General features: G+C 44.6%; 1 protein-coding gene across 1 annotated transcript; it reads right to left on the bottom strand.

The window, feature by feature from the left end:
- Positions 1-2,533: 2,533 nt before the first annotated feature.
- PRR15 (proline rich 15) lies at positions 2,534-19,576 on the bottom strand. Its single transcript, XM_060783434.2, has 2 exons — positions 19,160-19,576; positions 2,534-3,265 (listed from the first exon to the last, which is right to left on the bottom strand). Exon 2 carries the CDS (start codon positions 3,215-3,217, stop codon positions 2,813-2,815), a length of 405 nt encoding a protein of 134 aa, XP_060639417.2. The 5' UTR covers positions 3,218-3,265; positions 19,160-19,576; the 3' UTR covers positions 2,534-2,812.
- Between the last annotated feature and the right edge of the window lie 3,412 nt (positions 19,577-22,988).

Genomic DNA, 22,988 nt, shown 5'->3' on the forward strand with positions numbered 1-22,988 from the left:
TCACCTACAACTCCTAGAAATCCCAGCCAGTTTACCAGTTGTTAGGATTTCTGGGAGTTGAAGGCCAAAACAGCCTGGAATGGAAAACATAGGGAAATAATTTACCATAACACATTTGAATTTGAGCCCTCTGAATCCTTTAATTTCACAGAAAAGCAGGATGAGGAAGCATTAGAACCAACACCTTTCTGCTTCCTTGTAACTCTCAGTACATGTTTTTGCTATGGTTCAAGGGAGAGATGGGTTACGTGTCTTGGACTATAGGGAACCATCTCCTTGGATACCCAAAAAAGTTTCCCCAAAAATAAGATCTAACTTGAAATTATGCCCTAGAATGACTTTTCAGGACGCTCACTCATAATATAAAATAGTATTAATATATAATTAAACATTAATAATATTGACATAATATTATAATGTTCCAGAAGCTTACTGGCTGTTAGGAATTGTGGGAGTTGAAGTCCAAAACGCCTGGAGGGCAAAGATTGCCCATGCATGCCCTTTAATTTCATGGGAAAGTGGAATATGGAGGGTCTGGAACAGGTATGACCTTCCCAAGCCACTTCCCTGCCATTTCCTCTCCTTCCTCATCTTTTTCGGGGGTAGAAAGTAAAGGAAAGACGGGAAACATTTGGATCCCAAACGGTTAGCATTTGTCAAGATGAGATAGTGGATGGGAGAGAACAAGTGTATCCATTAGACCCATATTGCTTACTCATGATATAGAATCTAAGAATCCTAGAGCTAGACGAGACCCCCCAAGGGCCACCCAGTTCAACCCCCCTGCCATGCAAGAAGGCACAATCAAAGCGCTCCCAATAGACAACCTCTGTGGAAAAGCCTCCAGAAAAGGAGACTCCACCATACTCTGAAGCAGTCTACGCCATTCTCCAACAGCTCTTACGCTCTGAAAGTTCTTCCTAATCTTTTCAGTCAATTCTCTTTCCCTGCCGTTAGAAACCCTTGCTCCCTTATGCCCTGGTCTCTAGAGCAGCAGAAAGTCAGTTTTCCCTTTCCTCCTCCTCAATGAGACACCCTTTAAATCTTGAAACATGGTTCTCACGTTCCCTCTAAACATCCCCCAACAGGAAAGGAGAAAGGAAAAACAGAAGGGAGGGAGGGAGGGAAGGGAGGGAGTGAAGGGAGAAGGAAGGAAAGATGGAAGGAGGGAAGGAAGGAAGGAAGGAAGGAAGGAGAAAGAGAGTGTGAAGGAGGGAGGAAAGAGTGAAGGAAGGAAGGAAGGAAGGAAGGAAGGAAGGAAGGAAGGAAGGGGAAAGAGGGCGGTAAGGGAGGGAGGGAAGGAGGGAGGAAAGAGGGAAGAAAGGATAAAATGGAGGGAGGGAGGGAGGGAGGGAAGGAAGGAAGGAGGAAGGAAAGAGAAGAAAAGAAAGACAAAAGGGAAGGGGGGAAGGAGGGACACAGAGAGGGAAGGAGGGAGGAAAGAGAGAGGGAGGGAGGAAAAGGAGGAAGGACAGAAGGAGAAAGAGCGAGGTAAGAAAGTGAGGGAAGGAGGAAAGAGAGAAGGAACGAAAGACAAATGGGAAGGAAGGAAGGAGGGAGAGAGGGGGGGAGGAGGGAGGGAAGGAAGGAGAGAAGTAAGGAGGGGGGGAGAAAGGGAAAGGGAGGGAGGGAAGGAGAAGGGAAAGAGAGAAAGAAGAAGGAAGGATAGGATGGTGTGAGAGAGGAGGGCCTGAGAAAAAGAACCCGAGGGGCCATATCTGGCTTGGGTTTGCCTGTTTCTGGTCTGGAATCCACTGGTCAATTTCCTTGTGCCTCTCAGTACATCTTCCTGCTCTTTTTCAAGAAGGAGATAAGCTACATGTCTGTGACTAAGGTGGGATCATCTCCTTGGATACAAGTGGAAGGAAAAGCAGCCTGGAACAGAAATAATTCACCAGGACAAACGTGTTGAGGACTTGAGCCGCTGAACCCTTTAATCTCACTGGAAAGCATGACGGTGAGGAACTAGCACCAATAGTCGTCAGCTTCCTTGTGCCTTTCAGTAGATTTCTGCTATGGTTCAAGAGAGAAGCCTGGCTATGGTGGTTCCATTTCCTTGGACACTAATGGAAGGAGAATCATCCTGGGAAAGAAAGCATAGGGAAATAATTCACTTTGACAGATTCAAATGTGTTCCTGTGGAACCCTTTAATTTCACAGAAAGTAGGATGGGGAAGTTTGGGAAGATCTAGAACCAACAGTCATCATCTTCTTCAGTACATGTTCGAGAGAGAGATGTGCCACATGCCTCTGATGAAGGTCAGAGCATTTTGGATACGGTGAAAGGTGAAACGGCCTGGAACAAAAAGTGTTGGGAAATAATTCACTGTGACACATTTGAACCTGAGCCCTCTGAATTCTAATTTCATTCGAAAGTGTGATGTGGAAAATCTATAACAGGAGTGGGCAAACTTGGGCCCTCCAGGTGTTTTGGACTCCAATTCTCACCATTCCCAACAGCCTCAGGCTCTTTCCTTTCCCCCCTCAGCAGCAGCTGAGGAGAAAAGGAAGGGGGCTGAGGCTGTTAGGAATGGTGAGAATTGGAGTCCAAAACACTTGGAGGGTCCAAGTTTGCCCAGGCCTGATCTACAATCGACAGTCATTGGCCTCCTTGTGCCTCTCAGTACATGTTTCTGCTCTGTATGCTTCATGAGAGAGAGCGTCTACAGGCCTTGGACTAAGGCTGTTTGTGTCCTCCTGGCTTGAAAGGGAAGCAAGAGAGACCAACAAGATGCTTCTCTCTGTCCCCAGCCTAAGCTCCTCTTCCTTCCTTGGCTCTGCTGCTCAGGCAGTCTCCTTCAATGCAAGTCCCTCACTGACAGGGCGCTTCTCCGCTGTTGTTGTTGGCAGCGGCACTGTTCCCTTCACCCTCGAAGAGCTTCTGAGGACTCTCAGCCAGCAGGGCGGCGCGCACTTTCCGCTTCTCCTTGAAGCGCCCCGAACGGGAGATCTTAAGGTTCCTCCGGCTCCCACTCCCCACGCCGGGCTGCTGGCCCTCCCGGGTTTCTGAGGGGCTGGGCGGGCAAGGCGGTGGTGCCTCCGAGGCCTCAGAGGAAGGCGGCCAAGAAGAGCCGGATGCAGCCGTCGAGAGTGCCTCTTTGGTCTTTTTCCGGCTGGTCAGCGATTTCCACCAGGTGCCCGAGGAACCACTGCTGCCACCTCCTCCTCTGGCTCCGGGCCCAGGTGGTGAAGCAGCAGTGCGGGCTCCTTCGGCCATCTTCTGTGGGCTACTCTGGTGTAGGCCCCGGCAGCCAAGGCTGGAGTCCTGCAGCAAAAGGAGAAATAGGTCGTGCACTTAGAGAAGGTTCCCAATGTAAGGACAGTTTGATTCTCAATTGGGACCATTCGATAATGCTTTGTTTACATTTGATATGGTTCTTTAAGAAGGCTTATATAGAATCATAGAGTTGGGAGAGACCTCAAGGTGCAGGTTATGTATGACCTGCAAAGCCCTAAATGGTTCGGGCCTCACCAATCTTCATGACCACATCTTCCCTTATGAACTGGTGCGGGCTCTAAGATCTACTGGGGAGGCCCTCCTCTTGCTTCCACCACCATCACAAGCACGGCTGTTGGAGATGAAGAAAAGTGCCTTCTCGGTGGTGGCCCCTCAACTTTGGAACACCCTCCCCAGGGAGATTAGGCAAGTCCCCACTCTGTCCTCCGTTTGTAAGGATCTGAGAGCTTGGATGTTCCAGCAAATCATAGAATCACTGAGTTGGAAGAGACCTTGTGGGCCATCCAGTCCAACCCCCTGCCAAGGAGCAGGAAAATCCCATTCAAAGCACCCCCAACAGATGGCTATCCAGCCTCTGTTTAAAAGTATCCACCACACTCCAGGGCAGAGAGTTCCACTGCTGAACAGCTCTCACAGTGAGGAAGTTCTTCCTAATGTTCAGGTGACCATTTGAGCCCCTAGCAGCTACCAGTTTTTGACAGCTCATCTATGCTGCCTTTCAGCTGAGCCGCAAATGGCTAAGTGATCTGTGCAACTCCTGATGACATATGCTGAATTCAGCACAGAGAGTTCCACTGCTGAACAGCTCTCACAGTTAGGAAGTTCTTTCTAATGTCCAAGTAGAATTTCCCTTCCTGCAGTTTGAAGCCATTGTTCCGCGTCTTAGTCTTCAGGGCAGCAGAAACAAAGCCTGCCTCATCCTCCCTATGACTTCTTCTCACATGGTGATCGTGTCTCCTCTCAGCCTTCTTTTCTTCAGGCTAAGCATGCCCAGCTCTTAAAGCCGCTTTTCATAGGGCTTGTTCATTGCTAAAATGTGTTAGGTTAACACATCAAACAAACAAAAATGGTCTGTCTACAATTTTAGGCATGTTAATACTGCCTTTCTTCCTCATCTGGTTAACACTCAGACTACCATTTGAGCCCCTAGCAGCTACCAGTTTCTGACAGCCCATCTACGCTGCCTTACAGCTAAACCACAAATAGCTAAGTGATCTGTGCAACTGCTGATGACATATGCTGAACTCAGCACAGATCTGCTTTTGGCAGTTTGACAGAGAGTTCCACTGCTGAACAGTTCTCACAGTCAGGAAGTTCTTCCTAATGTTGAGGTAGAATTGAAACCATTGTTTCGCATCCTAGTCTCCAGGGCAGCAGAAAACAAGCTTGCTCCCTCCTCCCTATGACTTCTCCTCACATGACCATCACGTCTCCTCTCAGCCTTCTCTTCTGCAGGCTAAGCATGCCCAGCTCTTTAAGCTGCTCCTCATGGGGCTTGTTCTCCAGACTCTTGATCATTTTAGTCACTCTCCTCTGGACACATTCCAGCTTGTCAACATTTCCTTTCAATTGTGGTACCCAGAACAGGCATACACCTATCAAGTAGACACCTATGCTTGTAAATGTTCAGTCAAATCTGACCAAATCTACTATATAACAAAATCTTCACACTCATAATAATAATAATAATAATAATAATAATAATAATGTCTGTTTCAAAATGATAATTATCTTTTATGAAATTAAAATGGATGTGGCTCTTAATGAGACATGCCGCATTATCACAGACTGTCTATGCCCCACAACACTGGAGAAATTATACTGTTTAGCTGGTACTGCACCAACTGACATCTGTCTAGAAGTAGAAACCAGCAATGAAAGGACCACAGCAGTGACATCTCCGGCCCATGCTCTGTTCAGATATCAACCAGCACTCCAATGCCTTAAATCAAGAAACAGCTTCCTAAGATCTACAGAAATACTTGCAGGTACATTTCAGCAAGCAAGAATCCAAAAGTGGCAGGTGAAAACCCAGCGCCTTAATCAGTGGCTGAGACCGGATGAGAAACTCCCTCCTGGGCACACAGAAGAGTGGATGACCTGGAAGGTGCTGAACAGACTGCGCTCTGGCACCATAAGATGCAGAGCCAACCTTAAAAAATAGGGCTATAAAGTAGAGTCCACGACATGCGAGTGCAGAGAAAAGCAATTACAATGCAATCTGAGCCTGCCAAATGCACAATGGAGGACCTTCTCACAGCGACACCAGGGGCACTCCAAGTGTCCAGCTTCCGGTCAAAGGACATTTAGCATAATGCCAAGTTCTTTAAAAAAAAACTTTGTTTGTGTTTTTAAATACATTTTAACTGTACTTTCAACTTGCTTCTAACAAGGTAAATAAATAACCCTCATTCTTAATGATGAGTTGTTTGTAAGTCAGATGTTTGTGACTCAGGGACTGCCTATTTCCAGAAGTGAATCCCTCTTCACCTGGACGAAGCCTAAAAGGTCTAAACAAGTTTCCAAGGAACAATTTCAAAAAGGACAAACGTAAAATACTACAATGTATTGTCGAAGGCTTTCATGGCCGGAATCACTGGGTTGTTGTAGGTTTTTTCGGGCTATATGGCCATGGTTTAGAGGCATTCTCTCCTGACATTTCGCCTGCATCTATAGCAAGCATCCTCAGAGGTAGTGAGGTCACTACCTCTGAGGATGCTTGCTATAGATGCAGGCAAAACGTCAGGAGAGAATGCCTCTAAACCATGGCCATATAGCCCGAAAAAACCTACAACAACTAAGATAGAATATTTAGGCAGAAAGAATAAAATGCAGAGATACAGGATGGGTGAGGCCTGGCTTGATAACAGTTCCTGTGAGAAAGATCTTGATGTCCTTGTGGAGAACAAGTTGAACATGGGCCAACAGTGTGATGCAGCAGCTTTAAAAAGCCAATGGGATATTGGGCTGCATCAAAAGGGGTATAGTGTCTAGATCAGCCATCTTCAAACTGTGGGTCCCCAGGGGTTTTGACCTACAACTCCCAAACATCCCAGTCGGTTTACCAGCTGTTAGGATTTCTGGGAGTTGAAGGCCAAAACATCTGAGGATCCACCAGTTGAGAACCACTGGTCTAGATTGAGGGAAGTTATGGTACCTTTGTATTTCGCTTTGGTTAGACCTCACCTGGAATACTGTGCCTAAATCTGGGCACCACAGTTCCAAAGAGACATTGACAAGCTGGAATGTGTCCAGAGGAGGGCAACTAAAATGATCACAGCTCTGGAGATCAGGCCCTCTGAGAAGCGTCTTAAAGAACTGGCTATGTTTAGCCTGCATAAGAGAAGGTTGAGCGGAGACATGATAGCCATGTACAAATAAGTGAAAGGGTGTCATAAGGAAGAGGGAGCAGACTTGTTTTCTGCTGCCCTTGAAGCTAGGACTAGGAGCAATGGGTTCAAATTACAGGAAAGGAGATTCTACCTGAACATTAGGAAGAACGTCCTGACCGTAAGAATTGTTCAACAGTGGAACTCTCTGCCTTGGAGTGTGTTGGAAGCTCCTTCCTTGGAAACTTTTAAACAGAGGTTGAATGGCCATCTTTCAGGCCTACTTTGTGCTTTTCCTGCTTGGCAGGGGGTTGGGCTAGATGGCCCATGTAATCTCTTCCAACTCCATTATTCTATGATTATGTGAAGGAGAAAAATAAAAGGACAAATTGATTTGAGTCATCTGCAGTGAATTCAGGGACCTCATCACAATACAGCATAGATCCACTTTAAATCCGGTTTCTGCCTCGTGCAGAATTTTGGGGCTTGTAGTTTAGGAAGGGATCTTTAAATTGCTCATCCAATCAGGCCCTGGGACTCCCTAGACTACAAACCCCATAATTCTGCATGAGGCAGAAAGCAGATTTAAAGTGGATCCATGCTCTGGTGTGATGAAGCTATCAGGGTAACTGAAGTGTCCAACTTCATTGCGTGTCTTTGGTGAGAAGAAGTGAGAATATCCTGTCACCTTAACTGGTACTGTTTCATTATTCAGACACAGTGAAGACATCTGTCCTTGTCCTTTGCTACTCTGCCGAATACACATTTCATGTTGCTGACATACCTTTTAGACATGCATCATTTTCCAACACAGTAATTCAGTTTTACTAAGTATAGGTTAAACTATCACCCTAATAAAAGATATGGACACACATTTAAACTGTATAATGAAATCTATAGGGACATAACATCCCATGAAAACCTTTATGTATATATATATTAAACTATATGATTTATTGCTTATTTTACATAAGCTGAATTTTTGTCATTACAATCACACAACACAGTTACACGTTGCTGCCGGCACACTAATGTGTCACAAGATAGTCTGGAAAGTCACATAGATAAAAAAAAAAACCTGTTGGATCGATATATCCTAGAAACTGGTGGGGTGAATAAGCCCTAGAAGCCAGCGAGATGGGTAGATTCTAGAAACTGGTGGGGTGGGCAGATCCTAGAAACTGGTGGGTGGGTAGATCTTAGAAACTATTGTGGTGGATAGATCCTAGAGATCAGTGGGGTGGGCAGATCCTAGAAACTGGTGGCTGGGCTGATCCTAGAAACTGGTGGGTGGGTGGGTAGATCCTAGAAACTGGTGTGCTGGATAGATCCTACAGATCAGTGGGGTGGGCAGATCCTAGAAACTGGTGGGTGGGTTGGTCCTAGAAACTGGTGTGGTGGGTAGATGTTAGGTTTGAGGATAGGGCTGGTAACATCTTCAGCCAGCGTGGAGTGGCTGAAAAGTTGGGTTAGGACTTCAGGAGGCTACAGTCTGAATCCCTATCCATCCATGGAACCTCAACAATTGAGCTTCAGCAAGTCACAGCCTCTGCAACACAAAGAGAGACAATGGCAAACACCCTCTGAACAAATCTGGCCAAGAAAATCCTCTGATCTAGTCACCAAAAGTAGGAAAAGACTTCAAGTCACATAACAACGACACATGAGGTAACAGTGCTAGCCCATGGCACTTTGCTGCCTTAGAGGAAGAGCAAGGTGGTGTCCATCATATTCTATGCACAAACCTGGCTAGTTCAGCCCTTTGAGGTATGGCGATGGCCTCAAATGTAAGTACTACTTTAGAGACAGTCTGCACAACCTTTTAACACAGTCTTGCCAATTCCCGCATGCAAGGCCACCTGAGGTCATCACTTCTCTCTGCCTAAACCAATGTTTCTCAACCTTTTAATGCTGCGACCCTTTAGTACAATTCCTCATGTCGTGGTGACCCCCAAACATAAAATTATTTTCATTGCTACTTCGTAACTGCAATTTTGCTACTGTTATAAATTGTAATGTAAATATCTGAAATGCAGGATGTATTTTCATTCACTGGACCAAATTTAGCCCAAATATCCGATATGCCCAAATTTAAATACTGGTGGGGTTGGAGTGGGGGAATTGATTTTGTCATTTGGGAGTTGTAGTTTCTGGGATTTATAGTTAACCTACAATCAGAGCATTCTGAACTCCACCAACAATAGAACTGAACCAAACTCGGCACACAGGATTCCCATTACCAATAGAAAATACTGGAAGGGTTTGGTGAGACCTGACCTTGAATTTTGGAGTTGTAGTTCCCCTACATCCAGAGAGTATTGTGGACTCAAACAATGATGGATGTGGGCCAAACTTTTCTGATGATCTTTGGCGACCCCTCTGAAATCCTTGTGTAGAGTCCATTCCTCTACTCCCCGCCCCCATCTGAGTCCTAATGTAAGCCTTAATATGAACAGTGACCATATAACTTTTATTTGCTAAATACTGCTTTCCTTACCATACATACACAAGAGCTAAGAATCTAATGGCTGAATTGTAATTATTGTTAAAGAGCCAAGTAAATGAGCACCTCTGACATTGGTCATTTGAGCATGTTGAGCCTGACGCAAAGCACCCAAAGAAAGAAACAAGGCAGCTATCTTGATCCCCAAGCTGTTTTCAGTGCCCTGTTTTGCTGCTCAACAGAAAGAGTAGCATTAATAATTACAGTCTTTCTTTTCCATTGCATGTGATGTTTTGATATTCTGCCCCTTGGGCCAATAAGGCTGTCTGCTGGGAGGGCTGCAATTTCTCATGGCGAAAGCAAGCTGGGATACTTGCTAAGTGTCTCTGGAATCATGAGGACTTGTCTACAGGGCTGGATCACATGCTGTACGTATAAGACATCATGTCGGCATCTTACAGTTGTTCCTCATTAATAATACAATATTACACAGGTCTATTCAGAATTAGATTTCACTGAATTTGTTCCCAGCAATGTCGATATAGATTTGCAGATGTTAACTTGGCTTTTCTCAACCTAGAAAGACTTTATTTTCCCAAAATACAATATATTAAAAAAAAACTTGCCACCAACAATAGATTTTGCAAGAAAGGGACTGCATCAATTCCTAAACACAACAGTGGAGAAACTATGTAAACTTGAATTTAGCAAGGGTGCTTTTGAGAGTTAAAACCTTTCCACATTACATAGTTTCCCTTTGTCCTAATGAAGTCATTAGCAATAGTTAAACCTTTCCAAGACTGGCTAAGCAACCAAGAATTCAGTTGCTTAGCACAATTCATCAAAAGCTTCTTTGGTTGGGAGATTTAAGTACAAGGCTGTGGTATTTCCAGGACACTGGGTTTCTGATCCAGCAGTGCCTGATAAACTCAACTGGAGTTGCACATTTGCTCCAAAGTGTAGCGACATTCATTTGAACAGATTTGCAAAGCAGTTGTTAGTTTTCCAGGTTTGTGAATTTTGCATTGCTACGTTGCTCATTGCAAACAATAGATTTGGTTTTAGGCCAAATACTCTCAAGTTGGGTAAGCAGAGTGTTGTAGTTCAGAGCAAGTTCCATTGAAATCAGTGGGATCTACTTCCAAGTAAACATTCATATATGAGTAGGAAATTTTAATAATATATTTATATGTAAATCTCCATAGTATGAAGTCCTTGTTCTTGATCTTTTTGAATGTACATTTTCTTTGAACTTTTTCGATGAATTTCAAAATAGTTTTCTGAGAATTTACAAACACATACAGGTTCCTCTTGCTTTCTACTTCTAACCACCTGTCTAATCTGAATAAGTGTAATTGTCTTGTTAGGGCAGATTAACATTTATGATAGGCAGATGTGCTTGTGTATATATGCCCTCAAGGCTCCACTCCAGAAAAATTACAAATACGGCATAATTGCAATACCTATTCACATTTTTTCCCAAGCATGGGAAATCAGAAATACATACTATCTCTCAACATAAATGATCAATTTAGTTATCATGGCTAGTCTACATGACAAGGATAGGCAACTTGTATTATTCTTGATACTCAACTCCAACTTCAGTTACCCCCTCTCATCCATATGGCCAATGGTCAAGGATGATGGGGAATAGAGTTCAGGTTCATCTGGAGAACTGCAGGTTCTCCACTGTGATATGGTATTGGTTATAGGGGCCACGGTGGCACAACAGGTTAAACTGTTGAGCTGCTAAAGTTGCTGACCAAAAGGTTTGAGGTTTGAATCTGCGGGATGGGGTGAGCTCCTGCTGTAAGTTCCAGCACCTGCCAACTTAGCAGTTCGAAAACATGCAAATGTGAGTAAATCAATAGGTACCACCTTGGCGAGAAGATAAACGGCACTCCATGCAGTCATGCTGGCCACATGATGTAGGAGATGTCTACAGATAATGCAGGCTCTTCAGCTTAGAAATGGAGATAAGCACCATCGCCGAAGATGAAGGGGAAGCCTTTACCTTTATCTATGTATCTGTGTTTCATTGTTTTGAGGCATTGAATGTTTGCCTTGTATCTGTATATTCTGGAATCCGTTGAATGTTTGCCTTGTGTCTGTATATTTTGGAAAACGTTTGGGTAAATATGAACTCATAGTGTTTCTTTGACTTCACAAAAAATTGAAAATAAACCTTGTTCATTTTTATAGGAGATTGCTTACAAGATCTGCAGATGTGGCAGAACCCTTTTAACTTCAACGTTTTAACGATGGTGACAACAACAATAACAACAATCAAAACAACAAGCAGCATTGGATATTGTAGAGAAACCATGTAATGCCTCTTCATTCAAGTCAGCACTGAAGACTTGAATACAGTTGCATTTTTGAAAAAGACTTTCCTGTTGGTTTGTTGAATTACAAACTTTAGTGTAGCAAGTTAGAGTTTTACTCACAGCATCTAGCATTTATTACAGTTAAATGTTCAAATGAGGAGCATAATGAGGCATTTTGGAACCAGCCAGTAAGATGGCCAAATAATTTTTAAAGACTATATTATTTTTGTTGTTGTTGCAAAGACTCTGGCACAAGCCAGTAAAGGTGCTCCCAGTGGGTGCAGTGTCTAAAGACCTTGGCCTGCACTTAAACACAATCGGCGCTGACAAAATTACTATCTGCCAGCTGTAAAAGGCCACCTTACTGGGATCTGTACACATTATTTGCCAATACATCACACAGTCCTAGACACTTGAGAAGTGTCTGACGTGTGATCCAATACAACAGCCAGCATAGTGATCTTGTTTGTTGTGGACTCATCTTGTTGTGTTTCAAATAATAATAATAATATTATATCCAGTAATAAATTCAGTAATCCAATAATAATATGAAATCGGACATATATATCTCATTTGCTGTGTCATACTGTGTTTTTTTGTCAGTAAAATAACAACAACAACAACAATAATAATAATAATAATAATGCATTTATCTTCCTTCCAGTACCACATGGATATTGGTACTGGGACACCTGTTTGCTTGCTGGCTTTCTTTCTTTCTTTTTCTTTCTTTCTCCTCATCCCCTTGTAAATTATGCTTGTTTCAAGTCATAGCTAGAGGGCCTTCAGTGAACCTGTGTTATGGAAGGAAGCAGTTTTGGCAGGTGCAACAGAGGACACAGCAAAGGACTTTGCCTTAGCATTGAAGCCATTCCCTCCTTGTTAACTAAATTGCCCTATGTTGTCCTTAATTTTTTTAAAAAAAATTATAGCAGAACTACAATTCCTTCTCTTCACATACCACTTCCTATACAATTCCTAAAGAGAGCAAAGACTGTTGGATTTCTAGCTGTTGTGCACTTAAATCCACTGGCGAGCAGGCGGCAAAGGTTAGATGAGGACAGACCAATTTCAGACCAATTCTAAAGAGACTGCATTAGTTGCAGACAGCCACATTGTACAGGTTTCCTTAGAAATGGTTCCCATTGGAGACAGTGCATGTTTACTCAGAGGTAAGTCCCACAGTGAGGTTTAGTCCTCCTGGGTACTATTACATAGGACTAGAACTCAAAGAGCTGTGTTACTCTGAAATATCAGTACACAAAGGCATCTTGTAGCACACTTTGCTGTTATTGCACTATTATTCCACTATAACTGCAATGTCTGTTGTCTGTGGAATTTGGCATTTTTAGACTTAATTCTGCTTGAACAACTCTCTATGCTGTTCCCTAAACTGCAAATCCCACGATTCCATAGGAAGAAACAGCAGTTGGTAAAATGGGATAACACTGCTATAGGTGTTGTGTGAAAGAAAGAAAATTGTATCATGAGCTTTTGTAGACAAGGTGCTTGGAGGAATGAGAGCTACCACATGCATCCTAGACCCCTGCCCATCCTGGCTTCTAAAGGAGGCCAGAGGGGGATTGGCCAAGTGGGTTAAGGTGGTGGTTAATGCCTCCCTTCGGGAAGGTATTTTTCCAGCCAGCTTAAAGCAAGCTGTGATAAAACCGCTGTTGAAGAAACCATCACTGGACCCCACTCAATTGGTAAACTATCGGCCTGTTTCCAATCTTCCCTTTTTGGGCAAAGTCATGGAACGTGTGGTGGCCTCACAACTCCAGGCATTCTTGGTAGACACGGATTATCTAGACCCGGCACAGTCTGGCTTTAGGCCGGGACATGGTACCGAGACAGCATTGGTCGCCTTAGTGGATGATCTCCGTCGGGAGCTCGACAGGGGGAGTGTGTCCCTGTTGGTGCTACTCGACCTCTCAGCGGCCTTCGATACCGTCGACCACGGTATCCTTCTGGGACGCCTCGCGGGAATGGGTCTCGGAGGTACTGTTCTGCAGTGGCTCCGGTCATTCCTCGAGGGTCGGTCTCAGAAGGTGTCACTGGGGGACTCCTGTTCTACCCCACAACCTTTGTTTTGTGGGGTTCCTCAGGGTTCAATACTGTCCCCCATGTTGTTTAACATCTACATGAAGCCGCTGGGCGAGATCATCCGGAGTTTCGGGGTGCGGTGTCATCTGTACGCAGATGATGTCCAGCTCTGTCACTCCTTCCCACCTGCTACTAAGGAGGCTGTCGAGGTCCTGAACCGGTGCTTGGCCGCTGTGACGGTCTGGATGGGGGCGAACAAATTGAAATTGAATCCAGACAAGACAGAGGTACTCCTGGTCAGTCGCAGGGCCGAACAGGGTATAGGGTTACAGCCTGTGTTAGACGGGGTCGCACTCCCCCTGAAGACACAGGTTCGCAGTTTGGGTGTGATCCTGGACTCATCGCTGAGCCTGGATCCCCAGGTTTCGGCGGTGACCAGGGGAGCATTCGCACAGTTAAGACTCGTGCGCCAACTGCGACCGTACCTTGGGAAGTCTGACTTGGCCACGGTAGTCCACGCTCTGGTTACATCCCGCCTTGACTACTGCAACGCTCTCTACGTGGGGTTGCCTTTGAAGACGGCCCGGAAGCTCCAATTAGTCCAACGGGCGGCAGCCATGGTATTAACAGGAGCAGGGCGCAGGGAGCATACAACTCCTCTGCTGTACCAGCTCCACTGGCTACCGATTAGCTACCGAGCCCAATTCAAAGTGCTGGTTCTGACCTTTAAAGCCCTAAACGGTTCTGGCCCTACATACCTATCCGAACGTATCTCAGCCTATCAGCCCACCAGGACCCTAAGATCTTCAGGAGAAGCCCTTCTCTCCATCCCGCCTGCTTCACAAGTGCGGCTTGCGGGAACGAGAGATAGGGCCTTTTCTGTGGTGGCCCCCCGGCTTTGGAATGCCCTCCCTACTGAAATAAGATCAGCCACCTCGCTAATGGCATTTCGGAAAAAACTGAAAACTTGGATGTTCGAGCAAGTTTTCAACTAATTTCCGATGTGATGTTGTTTTGACCATGGACTAGCAATCAAGGATACGAATTGGATTACGACTTTAACTATGAGATGTTCCGGTCTGTATTGGTGGCCCAATACTATGTATGTATATGTATGTATTTTGATATTCTATTTTATATTTTTAAAGTGAATATTGTATTTTAAATATGTTGTAAACCGCAATGAGTCGCCGCACAGGCTGAGATATTAGCGGTATACAAGTGTACCAAATAAATAAATAAAATAAATAGACTTCAGCCAGGAAATCAGAAGACGTTTACTTCTTGGGAGGAAAGCAGTGACTAGTCTCGATAAAATAGTGAAGAGTGGAGACAACACTGGCAACGAAGATCCGCATAGTTAAAGCAATGGTATTCCCCGTAGTAACCTACGGATGTGAGAGCTGGACCATAGGGAAGGCTGAGCGAAGGAAGATAGATGCCTTTGAACTGTGTTGGAGGAAAGTTCTGAGAGTGCCTTGGACTACAAGAAGATCCAACCAGTCCATACTTCAGGAAATAAAGTCCGACTGCTCATTGGAGGGAAGGATATTAGAAGCAAAGATGAAGTACTTTGGCTACATAATGAGAAGACTGGAAAGCTTGGAGAAGATAATTATGCTGGGGAAAATGGAAGGAAAAAAAGAAGAGGGGCCGGCCAAGGGCAAGATGGATGAATGGTATCCTTGAAGAGACTGGCTTGACCTTGAAGGAACTGGGGTGGTGACCGCCGGGTGGTGACCGCCGACAGGGAGCTCTGGCATGGGCTGATCCATGAGGTCACGAAGAGTCGGAAGTGACTGAACAAATAAACAACAAAGCTTTTGTAATCTACTTCCTCAGATGCATAGAGGGATCAAGGAGAACATAGGACTACAGCTTCCATTTCTTCTCAGAGCAATTTTAGAAAGAAAGCCTCTTCAAGCCAATAGGGTTTCCTCTCTCATATGTGCACACAGGATTACAGCCTGGAAGCATTTCTAGAGGATGGCACCAGCATGTAGACAAACCTCCGCAGGTGTACTTGGGAGACGAAGTCCTGCCATCCCTTTGGGAATGTGACTCCTGAACAAAACACCTTATAGCAATTTAGTGAGACACACGCATCCTCAAGGAAGGGCCTTCTGCAGGGCTACTCGAGGGACTTGTCTACACAGACTAAAAAAACAAACCCATACTGACCTCAAAGGAACTATGATCCTGATGCATCAGATCTGCGACAAGTCATTTACAATGCGTTTCTTTGGATGCCAATCCATTTGAAAAAGCCTTTCTTTTTACCATGAGATTTTACCAAAAAATCCCGACTTTTAGGCATATGGCTAGCCCTCTAGGCAGCATAGCTTTGCTGTATTATTGTAGGGAGGCATTAATGGTACGTTAAACAGGGAAATGACCATACCCACCAGTAAGTGTTATTTTCCAGTTTGAATTTAATTTTTTTTTTAAAGAGGAAGGCCCATGTATGTGGATACCAGTACATCAGTATAAGCACATCTCCATTTCATAGAAAATACAGTAGTCTCTCAAGCAACCAGCAAAAACAAATGAGGAAATAATATTTTATATTTTAAAATATTTTATATTTTTGGGCCCCCTGGTGGTGCAGCGGATTACACCACTGAGCTGATGAATTTGGCGGTTTGAATCCGGGGAGCTCCTGCTGTTAGCCCCAGCCTCTACTAAACTAGCAGTTTAAAAACATGCAAATGTGAGTTGATCAATAGGTACCGCTTCTGCAGGAAGATAACAGTACTCCATGCAGTCATGCTGGCCACATAACCTTGGAGGTGTCTACGGACAATGCCGGTTCTTCAGCTTAGAAATGGAGATGAGCACCACCCCGTAGAATCGGACACGACTAGACTTAATGTCAAGGGGAAGTATTTACCTTTCCCCCCTTTGTTTTTAAAGGCTGTTTTTATAATATAGCAAAGCAGAAAAACTGTGTTACATTAAGTTATGGTTGTATTTGCATTTAATTACTACGTTTTAAATTTTAATATCAAGTCAATACAGAGTTTATGGTATGGTACAATATGGAGCAGTATTAGTTTGGTCTATTTTCAAGCAACCACAAACTACATTTATCTGGGATCTACTAGTCCTGGTTAACTGAGAGCCTACTGCCACTGTGCAAGATGGTAGGAAAAAAGGAGCTGTCTTGCCAAAAATAGTGTGAAGGATTGGAAATGTGGACCTCCCCTTAACAGTGAGTGGTGTGTGTTGTGGGGAACTGTATGGCTGACTACATTATCTAACACAATTTTTGTTCCTGGGTTATCAATGTCATTTGCTAATTGATTCCATCTTAAAAACATAGAAAAAAGTTTATTAAACGGCAAAAACTTTGTTTGCATGGGACATCCCAGAGCACATTTTGCTATTGTTTTTCAATGAATATCTCACTGCATCTCAATCAAGTCAACATAGTTTGTGACAGCCACAAAAGTGAAAATTTTAGAATATAACAACAAAGTAAATGCCACACGATTAAACAGGAAAGAACACCTTCACACCAAGAACATATTCTTATTTTTTTTGTAACACGTTATGGCAATCCCAACGTGATTATATGTAGCATCCATGGGGTCACTGCAGGGCCAATGCAGACTGAGAAAATTTGTGCTAAATAAAATGTTTGGGTCAGTGAAAAGCCTGGCAGTTTAGGGCCCTTCTGCGTAGTCATATAACCCATAATATCAAGGCAGAAAATCCCACAATATCGGCTTTGAACTGGGTTATCTGAGTCCACACTGCCATATATCCCAGTTCAAAAAAGATAATGTGGGATTTTATTCAGCTGTGAGGAAGGGGCCTAGGGTGCTTCTATACTAGATAATCAATGCAGTTTGACACCATTTTCACTGCTATGGTTCATGGAGAGTTGGAGCTTCCAAAGCTCTTTCACCTTCTCTGCCATAGAATGCTGGTGCTTCACCAAACAACAGCTCCCATGATTCCATAGTATTGAGCCATGGCAATTCAAGAGGTGTCAAACTTCATTAATTCTACAGTGTAGATGCACCTGGGAGTGCAGGGCAACTAGTCTTTTCCATTACCATAAATGAAGGCTAAGCCTAAGAGTAAGCCAACTAGTGTATCTAACTGTAGAATGAATGCAGTTTCAACTGCCATGGCTCATGGGAATTGCAGTCTTAAAACAGCGATGAGCAACTTTGGGCCCTCCAGGTGTTTTGGACTTCAACTCCCAACATTTCTAACAGTCTCAGGCCCCTTCCTTTCCCCCCTCAGCCGCTTAAGATGCTGAGGGAGGAAAGGAAATGGCCTGAGGCTGTTAGGAGTGGTGGGAGTTGAAATCCAAAACACCTGGAGGGCCCAAGTTTTAGAAGGTCTTTTGTCTTCTCTGTCAAAGACAGCTGGTGTCTCACTATGGGCCCTTCCACACAGCTCTATATCCCAGTATTCAAGGCAGAAAATCCCGCATTATCTGAATGTGGACTGAGATAACCCAATTTAAAGCAGATATTGTGGGATTCTGGCCTGCATCAATGGGAGTATAGTGTCTAGATCCAGGGAAGTCGTGCTACCCCTCTACTATGCCTTGGCTAGATCACACCTGGAATACTGTGTCCAATTCTGGACACCACAATTGAAGAGAGATATTGACAAGCTGGAATGTGTCCAGAGGAGGGTAACTAAAATGATCAAGGGTCTGGAGAACAAGTTCTATGAGGAGTGGCTTAAAGAGTTGGGCATGTTTAGCATGAAGAAGAGAAGGCTGAGAGGAGACATGATAGCTATGTATAAATACATGAGGGAAAGTCATTGGGAGGAGGGAGCAAGCTTGTTTTCTGCTGCCCGGGAGACTAAGACATGGAAAAATGGCTTCACACTACAAGAAAGGAGATTCCACCTGAATATTAAGAAGAACTTCCTGACTGTGAGAGGTGTTCAGCGATGGAACTCTCTGCCCTGGCGTGTGAAGAAGGCTCCTTCTTTGGAGGCTTTAAAACAGAGGCTGGATAACCACCTGTCTGAAGTGCTTCGAATGTGATTTTCCTGCTTCTTGACGGGGGGATGGACTGGATGGCCCACAAGGTCTCTTCCAACTCTATGATATTCTGGGATATAGGGCTGTGTGGAAGGGCCCTGAAGGATACCTCCCAGGATTCCATAGCATTGATCTGGGGCAGTAAAAGCAGCATCAAACTGCATTAATTCTAGAATATGGATGCACCCACCCAAAGGACCCGTAGCCAGGATTTTGATGGGGGGGGGGGGGGGGGCTGAGGATCTACCCTAGCAAACCTTTTGTATCGTCCCAATACCCCCATGCATATGGGATATATTGAGCATGATGATAAGATCATGAGATGAATAAACGTAACAGTTTAAATAATGTACCAGTAAGGCCTTCTCGCAGACCACCCTGAAATCCTTCAAGCCCCCCCCCCCCAGCTACATACCTGGACTCTCCCCTTAGTGTGTGGCATCCCCCCCCCCCAAACTATAAATCCCAGAAACCTATAGCATTGGGCTATGCCAGTGAAAGTGGTATCAAACTGCATTAATTATAAAGTGTGGATGCACTCATGATTATAGTCTTCCATCACAATAGCCTCTACTCTCCTAAATGGATGAGGTCTCTTCCAACTTTTTGATTCTATAATTCTATGATTCTAAACCAATCTCCATAGCCTTAACCAGGAGCTCAATGAAGCTGGCCAATGTATCCCTCCCTTGACAGAAGGAAGGAAGTGAGAAAAGCACCTGTTGAGCAAAGAAAGGCAGCCAAGCCGCCCTTTCCTTTTCTCACCTGTCCTCCTCTGGTTCTTTCTTCTTTGTGCAGGCTCCAAATTTGGGGGTGGGAGTGGGGGTTTATGCCCCCGAAAGCGAGGGAAGTCTTCAGTCCATGTCGAGAGCGCCTCGGTTACCTGGGCTCCCGGGGAGCAACTGTGCGCTGCCTCCTTCACAACAAGCTGCCTCCCGACTGGACTTTCCTTAAGGCGCCCGCCCGCTCCGAAAGAAACACGCCAACTTTTTCCCTCCCTGGACACTTTCGGAAGGCTCGCTGCTTTTCCTGGGAGCCCTTTCCACACTCCACGGCGTGGGACTGGAGGGAAAGAAACAGACTTTCCCCCTTCCTTCGCTTTCTTTTCCTCGCCTCTCGGTATGACCCGCCCGAGCCACTTTCTTCAGGGATGGGAAGCGTGCAGGGTTAGGACGCTGGGACGACAAGGAAGCAGGTGCAGGTGAGCCCTACCGAGAGAGAGGCCCCGCCCCTTCTGCTCCTTCGGGAAGGTGATTGGAGCCCTCTGGAAGGGGTCAGCCTGCAAGTGAAAGGAACTAAGAGCACAGGTAGGGACAGGTGAATGTCAGCAGGAGGCAGAAGTAGGCTTGATGGGGTTTACCTTTGGGAGCAGCTGCAGTTTGGTTTAAGGCAGGCATGGGCAAACTTGGGCCCTCCAGGTGTTTTGGACTCCAACTCCCACCATTCCCAACAGCCTCAGGCCCTTTCCTTCCCCCCCTCAGCCGCTTAAGCCCTTTGAACCCTTTAATTTCATGGGAAACTGGGATGTGGAGACTCTAGATCACGCATGGGCAACTTGGGCCCTCCAGGTGTTTTGGATTCCAACTCCCACCATTCCCAACAGCCTCAGGCCCTTTCCTCCCCCCCCCCCCCCAGCTGCTTAAGCCCTTTGAACCCTTTAATTTCATGGAAAACTGGGATGCGGAGACTCTAGGCCACGCATGGGCAAATTGCCCCCCCCCAGGTGTTTTGGACTCCAACTCCTACCATTCCTAACAGACTCAGGCCCCTTCCTTTTCCCCCTCAGTCACTTAAGCCCCCTGAACTCTAATTTCACTGGAAAGTAGGATGTGGAGACTCTAGATCAAGCATGGGCAAATTTGGGGCGTCCAGGTGTTTTGGACTCCAACTCCCACCATTCTTAACAGCCTTAGGCCCTTTCCTATACCTCCTCAGTCGTTAAAGCCCTCTAAATGCTTTAATTTCATGGGAAAGTGGGATATGGAGTGTAAATCAGGCATGGGCAAACTTGGGCCCTCCAGGTGTTTTGGACTCCAACTTCCACAATTCCTAACAGCTTCAGGCTCCTCCTTTTCCTCCTCAGCTGCTTAAGTGCCTGAGGGGGAAAAGGAAAAGGCCTGAGGCTGTTAGGAATGGTGGGAGTTGAAGTCCAACACACCTAGAGGGCCCAAGTTTGCCCATGCCTGATTAAGCTGCAGCTTATGTGGACTAAGAGGGAAGTAATTTAAGACTTTGAGTAAAATAATAGCAGACTTCCGGTTCTGTTTGCATTTCTCAAACCGACAACTTCTTGGCTAACTAGGGTCACTAGGTGCATACTTATTTGGGAGTAAGTCCAAGTCAGTAAGTCAAATAAAACCTCAAGTAAGTATGTGCCAGATCTGGCTGGTGTTTCAATAACAGAGGTTTGGAGTGTAAATGCTCTTGTGCAAAAGTGCCATGTGGATTTTGACTGGGTTGAAACTTGCCCTTTGCTCCAAGACAAGGAAGTTAGGTCCCTGCGATGGAGAACGTGATATAACCAAATGATTACGAAGTTCATATAGAAGTGAATAATTGCCATATGTAAGCTGCCTTGAGTCTCCCGTGGGGTAGAGAATGGCGGGATATAAATAGGGTAAATAAATAAGCTTATACAAAATCAAACAATATATTTAAATTAAAATATTTATATTAAAACCACCACTATTAAAGCAGCTCCACTGGCTGCCGATAAGTTTCCAATCCCAATTCAAGGTGCAGGTTATGTATGACCTGCAAAGCCCTAAATGGTTTGGGCCCCACCAATTTTCGTGACCACATCTTCCCTTATGAACTGGTGCCCTCCATTTGCTTCCACCATCATCACAAGCACGGCTGTTGGGGATGAAGGAGAGAGTCTTCTCAGTGGTGACCCCTTGACTTTGGAACACCCTTCCCAGGGAGATTAGGCAAGTCCCCACTCTGTCCTCCTTTTGTAAGGATCTGAAAACTTGGATATCCCAGCAAATCATAGAATCATTGAATTGGAAGAGACCTCATGGGCTATCCAGTCCAACCCCCTGCCAAGGAGCAGGAAAATCGCATTCAAAGCACCCCCAACAGATGGCATCCAGCCTCTGTTTAGAAACCTCCAAAAAAGAAGTCTCCACCACACTCCGGAGCAGAGTTCCACTGCTGAATGGCTCTCATAGTCAGGAAGTTCTTCTGAATGTTCAGATGGAATCTCATTTCTTGTAGTTTGAAGTCATTGTTCCGCATCCTAGTCTCCAGGGCAGCAGAAAACAAGTTCCCTCCCTCCTCCCTATGACTTCCTCCCATGTATTTATACATGGCTATCATGTCCCCTCTCAGCCTTCTCTTCTTCAGACTAAACATGCTCAGCTCTTTAAGTTGCTCCTCATAGGGCTTGTTGTCCAGAACCTTAATTATTTTAATCGCCATCCTCTGGACACATTCCAGCTTGTCAATATCTCCCTTCAATTGTGGTGGCCAGAATTGGACACAGTATTCCAGATGTGGTCTAACCAAGGCAGAATACAGGAGTGGTATGACTCCCCTGGATCTAGACACTATACTCCCATTGATGCAGGCCAAAATCCCGTTGGCTTTTTTTGCCACCACATCACATTGTTGGCTCATGTTTAACTTGTTGTCCACATTTGCTGGAAGGAATACATTTGTTGAGTGAATTGGATCTCCGAGTTAGATCTCAATTGGGCTATCAATGGAAGGCCCTCTTGAGCTAGCTTTCTATCCATATGTATCTGGGCAAAGATCAAAAGTAATAAGTAATTGCTGCTATACAGTGTCAGATTCACATCTGCATATTCAGGTACTGTCCAGTCATTGATCACACACAGATGTTATGATAGTTTATAAATAAGAGTAAGACCTTTTGACATGTACTGCTGTCTAGTCCCTAGTCATATATGTGCAGTCCCTGGGTCACCAGATTGTCCTCTGTTTTGCACATCATCCACTTCTCCAGTCCTATGGCATGGTGTTTGCACTATCCCTTGCCCAGTCCTTTTAGCTTGGCCATGCCCACTTTAATAATTTTGGCCATTGGTTTTGCTGAACCTCACCTGCTGGAGATTCAATATAATTGGTTTTATGCTTTTTCTTTAGTGTGTTTTATCTGGGTTTGTAATTTATGATGCTTTTATTTTAAGGTATTTTGTTCTGTGGATTGCTTTTACTTTTATGTGTTGCTTTTTTTGCTTTTATATATTGTGGACACTCTGTCCATATGCAAGCCACCCCAAGTCCCTTCGGGGAGATGACGGTGATGGTATAAGAATAATTTTTACAATAATAATAATAATAATAATCATCATCATCATCATTTTTATTAGTTTAGCGTGTTATTTTTACATAAGCGTTTGGAGTGTATTAAGCTGATCCAAGCAATGAACTTAAGAGAAGTTGAATCTAGACTTCTTTTTTAACCAAGTCACCTCTTAATGCCAAAGACGATAAATATGTCATAATTTGTACAAGTAAAATTCCATGCAAATTATGTTTTCAAAACAAGGACCACTGTCATAGATTTTTTACATAATGGTGCATTTCAGGAGTGGACTGTTAATGCAGCCCTGGTCCAGCCCTATTA

This window comes from Anolis sagrei, chromosome 6 (assembly GCF_037176765.1).
Source record: "Anolis sagrei isolate rAnoSag1 chromosome 6, rAnoSag1.mat, whole genome shotgun sequence".
Taxonomy (NCBI): Eukaryota; Metazoa; Chordata; class Lepidosauria; order Squamata; family Dactyloidae; genus Anolis; species Anolis sagrei.

What these genes read in the sequence shown, in the direction of transcription:
- PRR15 (XM_060783434.2), bottom strand. Translation starts at nt 3,217, where the DNA reads ATGGCCGAAGGAGCCCGCACTGCTGCTTCACCACCTGGGCCCGGAGCC.